The 11,739-nt window shown below is 40.5% G+C and overlaps 1 protein-coding gene across 3 annotated transcripts in view; it reads right to left on the minus strand.

Moving 5' to 3' along the window:
- The window catches only part of Ankrd12 (ankyrin repeat domain 12), a 102,133-nt gene that overhangs the window by 59,571 nt on the left and 30,823 nt on the right, over positions 1 to 11,739 (minus strand). For 2 of the 3 annotated variants that reach the window (XM_021185702.2, XM_029471306.1), the window contains exons 4-5: positions 7,727 to 7,795; positions 2,870 to 3,016 (exon numbers count right to left, since the gene is read on the minus strand). In XM_021185702.2, the coding sequence (XP_021041361.1) occupies positions 2,870 to 3,016; positions 7,727 to 7,795 (216 nt within the window). The remainder of the gene's footprint in view (positions 1 to 2,869; positions 3,017 to 7,726; positions 7,796 to 11,739) is intronic. The other variant, XM_021185699.2, reaches the window with a different exon arrangement.

The raw sequence follows: 11,739 nt of genomic DNA on the forward strand, positions 1-11,739 counted from the left end.
GGATTGGTAAAAAATTCTTTCCCAATCTGTTGGTGGCCTTTTTGTCTTATTGACAATATCTTTTGCCCTACAGAAGCTTTGCAATTTTATGAGGTCCCATTTGTCGACTCTTGATCTTACAGCACAGGCCATTGCTATTCTGTTTAGGAATTTTCCCCTGTGCCCATATCTTCGAGGGTTTTCCCCACTTTCTCCTCTATAAATTTCAGTGTCTCTGGTTTTATGTGGAGTTCTTTGATCCACTTAGACTTGAGCTTTATACAAGGAGATAAGAATGGATCAATTCTCATTCTTCTACATGATAACCACCAGTTGTGCTAGCACCATTTGTTGAAAATGCTGTCTTTTTTCCACTGGATGGTTTTAGCTCCCTTGTCAAAGATCAAGTGATCATAGGTATGTGGGTTCATTTCTGGGTCTTCAATTCTATTCCATTGATCTACCTGTCTGTCACTGTAGGTGGGATTGCTAGCTGGTACAACCACTCTGGAAATTAGTCTGGCAGTTCCTCAGAAAACTGGACATAGTACTACCGCTAAATCCAGCAATACTTCTCCTGGGCATATACCCAGAAGATGCTCCAACTGGTAGTAAGGACACATGCTCCACTATGTTCATAGCAGCCTTATTTATAATAGCCAAAAGCTGGAAAGAACCCAGATGCCCCTCAACAGAGGAATGGATACAGAAAATGTGGTACACATTGGAGTACACAATGGGGTACTACTCAGCTATTAAAAACAATGAATTTATGAAATTCTTGGGCAAATGGATGTATCTGGAGGATATCATCCTGAGTGAGGTAACCCAATCACAAAAGAAGTCACTTGATATACACTCACTGATAAGTGGATATTAGCCCAGAAACCTAGAATACCCAAGATACAACTTCCAAAACACAAGAAAATCAAGAAGGAAGACCAACACGTGGATACTTCATTCCTCCCTAGAATACAGAATATCCATGGAAGGAGTTGCAGAGACAAAGTTTGGAGCTAAGACGAAAGGATGGACCATCCAGAGACTGCCCCACCCGGAGGTCCATCCCATAATCGGCCACCAAACCCAGACACTATTGATATGCCAGGAAGATTTTGCTGAAGGGACCCTGATATAGCTGTCTCCTGTGAGGCTTTGCCAGTGCCTGGCAAATACAGTAGTGGATGCTCACAGTCATCTATAGGATGGAACACATGGCCCCCAATATAGGAGCTAGAGAAAGTACCAAAAAGCTGAAGGGGTCTGCAACCCAATAGGTGGAACTAACCAGTACCCCCAGAGCTTGTGTCTCTAGCTGCATATGTAGCAGAAGATGGCCTAGTCGGCCATCACTGGGAAGAGAGGCCCCTTGGTATTGCAAACTTTATATGCCCCAGTACAGGGGAATGCCAAGGCCAAGAAGTGGGAGTGAGTGGGTAGGGGAGCAGGGCGGGGGGAGGGTATAGGGAACTTTTGGGATAGCATTTGAAATGTAAATGAAGAAAATATCTAATTTTAAAATATGTGGGGAAAAAAAGAACCACATGTGGATTAATACAGTATGATCACATTCATACTGAACAAACAAACTGATGCTCTAGCAACAACAACAACAACAACAACAACAGACACATGCTGAGCTTGGTGTGGTGGTGGAGACCTGTGATAGGAGTCACTCAGCAGACTGATGAAGCATGAGAATTCCCAGTCAAAGACCTGGCTAGGCCATGAAGTTCAAGTTCAGCATGGGGAATTTAATGAGACCCCATCTCAAAAGAAGAAAAACACGCCAGAGGGTGCAGCTGACTATCTCACTTAGCACACACAGGGAAAACAGGACAAGACAAGACAAAGCTTATCTGTATGTTTTGCCCAGAAACCCCTGCAGTATAGGTGGAGACTCACTAGCAGGGATGGGTTGGCTATGGTGGGGTAGGCACTGCGGATGAGGAGAGGCTTTCCTCTTCAGAGAACCATGCAGTGCTTCACCAGGCTTCTCACTTGCCCAGCCTTTACCAAGTTAGTGACAAACAACAATTTTGGAACAATGAGATATCTCAGGGACTAACAGTGCTTGCCACGAAGCCTAACAATCTAAGTTCAATCCCAGGTCTTACATGGCAGAAGGAGGGAACCAGTCCCACAAGTTGACATCTGACCACATATACTCATGCATGTGCATATACAGACACACAGATAAAAAAAATGTTCAAATACCTTTATTAAAGAGCACAAGGTCTCAAATAGCAGAGGTTAAAAACCCAAAAAGACAGTGAAAATAATCAAAGAATCTTTCCTTTTCATAAAGAAGTACTAGAGAGAGCTCAGTGACTGTTCCTGCATACGACTTGGGTTTAGATCCCAGCCCACACCTGCAGCTCCCAACAGTTTGTAACTCAAGTCCAGAGACTCCAACACCTCTTCTAATTTCAACATGCTCCTGTATGAACGTGGCAGGCACACACATACTCAGGTGAGTGCATACATATACACACACACACACACACTCATAAAAATAAATAATTTCCTAAAAAAATATTTAAATTTTATCTTAAAAGTTAAGAATTTATTTAATTTTATTTTTAAAGAAATTTACATAGGATCCCACTTACAAATACTTCAATTTCAAATCACAGGTCTTATTTAACAAGCACTTACTTAACGCCCAGGAAACTGCTCTTACAGACCTTGTAATTCAATTTCGGATACAATAATAAAATGTCACGCACACAATAAGAAAATTAAAAATTGATGTTATGAATAGTGCTGATTAAATACAATAAAGGATAAAATTTCAAACTAGTAAAAAAGAACTGTTAAAGACAAGGTTACCCTGACCCTAGGCCAGCTGAGAAGATACAGTAACTCAATGGCTGTGGATGTCAATCACCTGGGCTGTTGTCCCTTGCTGTCATCTGCATTAGGAGTGCCATCTGCTTTCGTTCAGAGAGTGGATAACCAAAAAGAATGCTAACTGGGGTGGACTTCTTAGTTCCAGCTTCTTTTTTTGTTTTCTTCTTCTCTGGACCTTCTTTTTCTGCAATGATTAATAAAATACGTAAGAATCTAAGACAAATGTAAGTATTCAAGACAACCTCTGCGACAAATGGTATGCACACAGATAATGTGTGTTTATTAGTGGAAGCCAGACAAAACTGCTGAACTTACATAAGCAGTATTTTCTCTGAAAGATCTAGAAAAATATATTCTTGATTCTACCATCAGAAAAAAACTACTCGTAACATTTTAGTTTTAACTATGTACTTTATTCAAGTGTAACGTCTTTACCAATTCAAACAGTCCTAGATACAGCTACCCCTTGATATCTCTAAGGACTGTTTCTGGGACTTCCTATGGGTAATAAAACTTGCAACTGCTCAAGTCTCTCAGGAAAAATGATTCAAGATTTGTACACAACCTATGTGTCTCCTCCCATATCCATTGAATTATGTATAAATTACGTATAACAGAAAATATTTTATGAAACAGTTGCTATACTACATTGTTCAGGGAATAATGACAAGAAAAAGATTCTGTTGGGTTTTTTCCCCTGAGTATTCTTATCTATGATCAATTGAATCTGGTGACAAGAAGCCAACTGTATTATATCTTTAAAACTTCTCTTTCACACAGTATCTAGTATTGCTGCTAATACTACATACCAATGAGCCATATCATTATGCCCCTTGTTCTAGCAATGACTTGTACAATTTTGCAAGAGGCTGAGCACTTAAAAGTCACCACACAGAACAATTACTGAAGAAAAGCCACCATCAATGCACTGCAGCGACTGGACAGCTTAACATGGAACAATACCAATCAAAGCTAACTATGCACAAACTAAAGATTCTGTGTGGCTTGGCGTTAACCATGCCCTGCAAAGATACAAAAAACTCCTGAGCCTTTCTCTAAGATTAAAAGAGTAAACCATCCCAAGTCAGATTGAGCTGTCCCGAGCCCCCAGCAGCTCAGCAAGCACGCCCATCTGCGTTGGGGGAACTCAGTCTGCACTGGATGGTACAGGTAGGAGATACTTTGTCTTCTTCTTTTAGGAATTCACCTGAATCAATTCAGACACCCGGTATAAGTGAATCAAAGGTCTGCTTATACTTTAGATATATACTTCTGGAATTTAAAATTCAGGTTTAGAAGATACCCAAAAAAGGAACTATAAAAACTATTTGTAAAATTTGAAATTAGCAAAACCTAAATAGAAGTAAATCTAACAAGTTTTAAGAAATCAACTAAAATACAATATCAAAAGACACAAGAAGTTAGTGACTGGTTCAGTGTACCATCTCCAGTTAGTCAGAAGAAATTGGTATCCTAGTGCTCCAGAGAATGAGGGTGTAATACTTCAAACTTTGTTGCTCAGAAATGATTCAAATCATTCTGTGAGCTCCTATCATCTCCATTGTTTGAATGTCTGATTTTTCCAAACAAAACCAAATATTTCAAGACTTACTTAAAAAAAAAATCATCACTGTCTTCTTTCATTTTCATCATCTTTATACTATCATTAATAACGAAGTGTTTCATGTAATTATTATACAGTCCCAAAGATGTCTTTGGAGAACACTTTTTTTTTCTTAATACAGACTCTTTCTGGTAATAAGTCCCTGTAGATCTTTGATTACTGATGTTAGGAAAGGAACAACTACTGTTGTTCTTAATGGCTTTCCATCCGGTAACAATTTTTAAATATTTCTCTTCTAGAAGCAAACTACTTAGTATTCCAAACACTAACAGAGAGTTGAGAAACTGTCTCCAGGAGAAGAAGTCCAGTCCGGCACAAGAGCACACACACTCTAACTCACACTTCCTCCTGTGGTTCTGACACAGGTCCTTGCTTTGTAGCTGAGGCTGTTTTCAAACTGTCAAAAGACAGTTCATGCTGGGCCTGCACCCAAGGCAGAGGCAGGGAGACTTCTCTGAGTTCAAGGCCAGCCAGAGCTACACAGTGAGACCCTTGCTACCTCCTTCCACCACAAAAAAAGAAAAAATAATACTTTAAAGTGTATCTACCTGGGTGTACTGGCTAGTTTTGTGTCAACTTGACACAGGCTGGAGTAATCACAGAGAAAGGAGTTTCAGTTGAGGAAATGCCTCCATGAGATCCAACTGTAAGGCATTTTCTCAATTAGTGATCAAGGGGGCAGGTGCCCTTGTGGGTGGTGCCATCTCTGGGCTGGTAGTCTTGGTTCTATAAGAGAGCAGGCTGAGGAAGCCAGGGGAAGCAAGCCAGTAAAGAACATCCCTCCATGGCCTCTGCATCAGCTCCTGCTTCCTGACCTGTTTGAGTTCCAGTCCTGACTTCCTTGGTGATGAACAGCAGTGTGGAATTGTAAGCCGAATAAACCCTTTCCTCCCCAACTTGCTTCTGGGTCATGATGCAGGAATAGAAACCCTGACTAAGACACTGGGCTATAGAAAAGACAGACTAGCAAATGAATACATATGTAACTACTTCAGAAAAGGACAAGTTGGATCAAACACACACCATTTTTACCCTTGCATTCAACATAAACTGTTTTTCTGAATTACCAGAATCATCTTTCTGAATTTACATTTTACATAAACTAGGAAAAGAAAGTTAACTCAATAATGGCTGGTGTAAATAGCAAAGCCTGAGACAATTAGACTATTTGTTAAAATTGTTAAGTATTAGACAGCTATATTTCAAAGTTTGAGTTTTGTGTGGTTTTGGTTGTTGTTTTGGAGCAGGCCCTCTGTGGAAGGATTAGCAAGGCTCCCTGTACAGCCAGCAGCTCCAGCCTGCACTCCTATGACCTCCATCTGTCAAGGGCTGGGGCCTACAGTGTGCACACCTGCCTATGTTGTAAAATGTAAACAGTAAGATTATGTGGGATCTATCCTGTGAAATACCAGCCTGGCCTCTATGTCTTAGTGACTAAAACACATGCTCATTTGTTCTAATGGGCCAAAACTTTAAAACAGGGACACTAATAAAAAGAATCACTTTTCACTGTCTAACACAAATCTAAAGTTCCACTTAGTCTCTTTAGAGATTATTAAGGAAAAATCTGAGAAATCTACCTAATACTAATGAAAATAAAAAGAGAAATAGCTTTTTACATGAAATCAATCTTCCTCTCCTTTACTCTTTACCATCTGGAGCTTCAGACACAGAGCGTCCCATCTTACATTACAGAAAGTTAGTACTTCCCCTCTCCTGTATATTAAACAGCACACTCAAGACTGTCAGTTTTCATGTAAGTAAGCGTAGAGTGTTACTATAGAGAAGAGACAGAGCTTTTTCTTGGAAAGATATTTCCCAGCAAAGTTAATGGAGGCAAGGGAACACATTAACACAACTGCATTCGCAATGTGTGCGCTACAGTCCTGGGGCGGGGGCGGGGGCGGGGCCGTCAAACTCAGGTGACCTCAGGCCGACCTCGGACTACTTTGTCATGTTTGGGCTGGTCTTAGTGCTTAGCAGTCTCCTTCTGGAAAGACAAACTAATTCCACAGCAAACAATGTCATCAGGAACTGCTGGCTTGCCCCTTCAATGACAGTGTTAAGGATGAATTAGTTGTTCACCACTCCAGACAGCCTCACGATTTACAAGGTAAGTAAACCAGATATTAGAAACAGAAGGTATATTTTCTATCTCTATAGCTAAGTATTATATGCTAATAACTAGGCAGAAATACCCAGGGACTGTACAAGATTTTTACTTACATAAGCTCAGAGCTAGAAAGACTAATCTTAAGAAAAGAGAAAAGATCAATCAAAATAAGCCAAACTAGTCCTGCCAAGTGCAGTGGTGCACACCTTAAAATCCAGCACTCAGGAGGCAGAAGCAGAGAGATCTCTGTGAGTTTGAGGTCAGCTGAGTCTACAGGGAGTTCTAAGCTACCAGGGTTATTCAGTGAGACCTCATCTCAAAAACAAATAATTAGGGCTGGAGAGATGGTTCAGTGGGTAAGAACACTGACTGCTCTTCCAAAGGTCCTGAGTTCAAATCCCAGCAACCACATGGTGGCTCACAACCATCCGTAACGAGATCTGATGCTCTCTTCTGGGGTGTCTGAAGACAGCTACAGTGTACTTATATATAATAATATATTTTTTTTTAAAAACCAAATAACTAGTTTTATTCTTTATTAATGAGGTGATTGAGTCCCAAACAACTAGAGCTATTATCAACTATAGAAGCTCTAACATGGACGTCAGTAGAGGCGTTTGTCTAGGTGACCTATCTGATATTTTAATCTACTTACAGTTAAATTCTACCCAAGAAGCAAAATCAATAAATACTAAAGAATTTGATGGATAATATTTTTAAATATGTATTCTAAAGAAGAAATAACATTACTAGACAAGTAACAAGACCCTTTTCATGAAAATGAGTGTACTTGTGAAGACTTTACAACAAGGCAAACTAAGGGCTTGGGCCCCCACTCTCAGGAAGGCATCTATTGCGCAGAGCCGCAGGGAGGAGCCCTTGCATGGCTTCTTACATGACTGGGATTCCCACACTCTCCTGTATCAAACCCAAGTGGAGTTTATGACAGCCCTACTATGTTCAGAGACACCATGTGCTGGTGTGCTGGGTATCTCACTCAGAACAGAAGCTGACAGTGTTGGTGAATTCATAATAGTTTATTTAATTTAGCAAACATATGTATAAACTGGTTTCAAAATAAGTTCCTTATAATACAGTACCCAAATAAACATGACAGAACCCACTGACTGAACAGGAACACCTGATGATCTAATTACCTGAGTATGTCCTGTAAGAAGATATAAGTCTCTCCCCCCAATTTTCACTTGTATGTCCTGGGTCTGAATCTACAGAATGAAAAGAGACAGGAGAAAAGGAAAAAGCACACGGAGGGAAATGCAGAGTTCAACATAGCAACATCTCTGATAGACCACCAGTTAGTCAGGCATTGGTATGTCTCTGGCTTTACTTCAAAAACACTATATGGGAAAAACAAAAGACATTTAAAATACAGGTCTGGCCAATATATAATATTTCAATATCCTGAGTACCTTGAAGCTTATAAGTGCAGCCATATAGTTTCTATTACACCATGATATTGCTTATTATTATAGTTCTTTAAATGCCATTTTTAAGTCTGTCAATAATGTTAACAGACTGTGTTCTTATTAGAATTTGCCCTGCCAAGGGCAACTTTTATTTGTCAAATAGTTGAATTTGCCAAAATAAGTTGAATCAAACATATTTTCTATAAAGGCCAAAATGATTCCCACCACAGAAGAGCATCTATGCATGTCAGTCCCCGAGACCACAAACTGTCTGTACACTGTGCCATTCCAAGTGATATGGATCACTGCAGGGTTTACTACTAAAACCAGAAATCATCCAACATCATCATCCTATAACCGCGTCAGAACACGGACCTCTGCCTAACAATTAGTAACAGCAACGGAGGACTCTGATCATACACCCAGAGCAGGTGTTTTCACTTTTACTATTTTTTGTGTGTGTATATGTGTGTGGGTGGTGGTGGGGTGTCACTTTGTTGGTGTATTGACATATAATGTATCTTTTCAGAATCATTATTATAAATACGATTAATGACTTTAGTTAAATATGACTTATCAGATGTTTTGAAAAAATTAGAAAACAATCACAAAAAAATAACCTATATGCCAGACGTGGTGGTGCACGCCTTTAATCCCAGCACTTGGGAGGCAGAGACAGGCAGATTTCTGAGTTCAAGGCCAGCCTGGTCTACAGAGTGAGTTCCAGGACAGCCAGAGCTATACAGAGAAACACTGTCTCGCAAAACCAAAAAATAAAATAAAATAAAATAATCTATACATATGAAATAAATATATGTGAAAACTTTAACTGTGAAAAAATTTTAAAAAGATTTATTATATGTAAGTACACTGTAGCTGTCTTCAGACACCCCAGAAGAGGGCATCAGATCTCATTACGGATGGTTGTGAGCCACCATGTGGTTGCTGGGGTTTAAACTCAGGACCTTTGGAAGAGCGTCAGTTCTCTTAACTGTTGAGCCATCTCTCCAGCCTGAAAAGCTTATTGAAAGCAGTTTAAATCATTTGAACAGATTAACACAATGGCTCAAGTGGACTTTTAAGTATATTTACTAATAAAGTTAAGTATTAATAGTTTAACTGATTATCTTATCTTCTTTTGGAAGTATCCAAACTGCTCTGATCCTATATACTATTTGGCTTCATTTGTTTATTTAATAATTTTTGAGACAAGGTCTCGCCACGCAACTCTGGAACTCACTATACAGACTAGGTTGGCCTCTTAACGCAAAGGTCCACCTGCCTCAGCCTCCAAAGTGCTGGGATTAAAGGAACATCTGGCTAGAATTTTTTTTTTTTATGAATAAACATCAAAAAAAGACAGAACTTAATCCATAATAACCGACATCAGGTGGCTTGCAAACATCCATAACTCAAATTTCTGGGGATCTAACACCCTCTTCCTGGCTGTACCGGCTGATGTTGTATGTCAACTTGGCACAAGCTGGAGTTATCACAGAAAAAGGAGTTTCAGTTGGGAAAATGCCTCCATGAGATCCAGCTGTAAGGCATTTTCTCAATTAGTGATCAAGGGGGAAAGGCCCCTTATGGGTGGAATGATCCCTGGGCTGGTAGTCTTAGGTTCTAGAAGAGAGCAGGCGGAGCAAGCCAGTAACTAATATCCCTCCATGGCCTCTGCATCAGCTCCTGCTTCCTGAGTTCCATTCCTGACATCCTTTAGTGATGAACAGCAGTCTGGAGGTATAAGCTGAATAAACCTTCTCCTCCCCACCTTGTTTCTTGGTCATGAGGTTCGTCCAGGAATAGAAACCCTGACTAAGACACTGGCCTTTGCAGGCACTGTATAAATGTGGTATACAGACAAAAATGCGATCAAGATACCTATACACATAAAATAATAAAATTAAATTGAAAATAAATAAAAACCACCAAAAGTATAAGTTGAAAAATAGTTCTGTGGTAGATGCCAGTCTTGCATGTGCAAGGCCACGAGTTTAATCTCTAGCACAATGAAACAAAAACCCCTCAAAAATGACTCTATTTAAAATGAGGGCATGGTGTCACAAATTTATAATCCCAGTACACAGGGAGCAGAAGCTGGGGTCACTACAAATGTGAGGTCAGTCTGGTGTGCATTTGAGTTTTAAGCCAGCTAGGACTGCATGAGAAACGGTCCGAGCAAATATAATCATGATCACCAAGGTGATTATACTTACAAAGCACCTGCTATATATTATCTTCATGTAGCTCTTTTAACTATAATGTGAAACAATTCTCTCTCCCTGTCACCTTTTAAATTAAAAAAATTGTTAGCACACTATGCTACCTTTTTTGTGTCAACTTGATACATGCTAGAGTCAACAGAAAGGAGGGATCAGAAACTGCCTCTATAAGATCTGGATGTAGGATTTTCTTAGCAGGAGTGGGGGGGAGGGCATCCCTGGGCTGGTGGTTCTGGGTTCTATAAGGAAACAAGCTGAGCTAGCCACGAGGAGCAAGACAGTAGGCAGCACCCCTCCATGGCCTCTGCACCAGCTCCTGCCTCCAGGTCCCTCTCGAATTCCTCCAGCGATGAACTATGACGTAGAAGTGTAAGCCAAATAAACCCTTTCCTCCCAAAGTTGCTTTTGGTCATAGTGTTTTGCCACATCAAGAAACCCTAACTAGGACACACATAAAGTAATTTTTTTTTGTTTGGGGGCTTTTGTTTTGCTGTGACTGTCTCTCACTGTGTAGACTAGGGTGGCCTCAAATTCACTGAGCTCTGCCTGGCTCTGCTCTGCCTCCAGGGTGTTGGAATTAAAGGGGAGAACAACCAGAGGTGGCCTAAACAATGGGTTTTACTGCAGTTCTGTCCAAGTACAAGGAATGGCATGCTTCGGTCATAGCCACACTCCACCGTCTCTTCCTGGCCTTCCCGTCCCTCCCCTGTTTGTTCCCCAGGAGTCTATGATTCTCCCCCGACTACTTTGATGTCACAGAAGCGTGGATTGAGTGTATCTAAAACCTGTATTCTGTAGTGAGAGAAAATGTGATGCTTCATCTCTCTCCTCTCACCCCATTATGGTCTCCTCCGTTTAGACCCTTTCTTTGCCCAAAACAGTTACCCTCTGCTTTCATGTCATATATGTACTCACACACACACACACACACACACACACACACACACAGTTTACCTATCTTGTAAAACATGTTATTCTGTCCACATGTTTGAGTCACATTAACCTGTGCACCATGCACAGCCTCAGGAAAGCTGAGTTTCTAAGGATGCCTGACAGCTGCTGCTTTTTTCTTTTTCCGAGACCTGGTTTCTCTGTGTAGCCCTGGCTGTCCTGGAACTCACTCTGTAGACCAGGCTGGCCTCGAACTCAGAAATTCACCTGCCTCTGCCTCCCAAGTGCTGGGATTAAAGGCATGCGCCACCACTGCCTGGTGAGAGGTGCTTCTTTTACAAAACTTAACATACTCTACAGCTACCACCATAACTGTGGGACCATGCTGTGCCTGCTCAGATTTTCTTGAATCACACTGCCTTAAATGCCAAGAGAGACCACTACAGTGGCAAAGAAAGTAAGTTTACTTAGAGGAGAGGAACATTTTTTAAAGGGTTGTATTTATAACAACTTAAACATGCAAACTGAAATGATCAATCATTACTAGTCTATTTCTATAGAATACTAAGACTACTGTAGGTTTACAAAACAAAATATGCAATGCCAAGAGGGGGAGGGGAGGGGAGGGGA

This window comes from Mus caroli, chromosome 17, assembly GCF_900094665.2.
Source record: "Mus caroli chromosome 17, CAROLI_EIJ_v1.1, whole genome shotgun sequence".
In the NCBI taxonomy this organism is placed as follows: domain Eukaryota; kingdom Metazoa; phylum Chordata; class Mammalia; order Rodentia; family Muridae; genus Mus; species Mus caroli.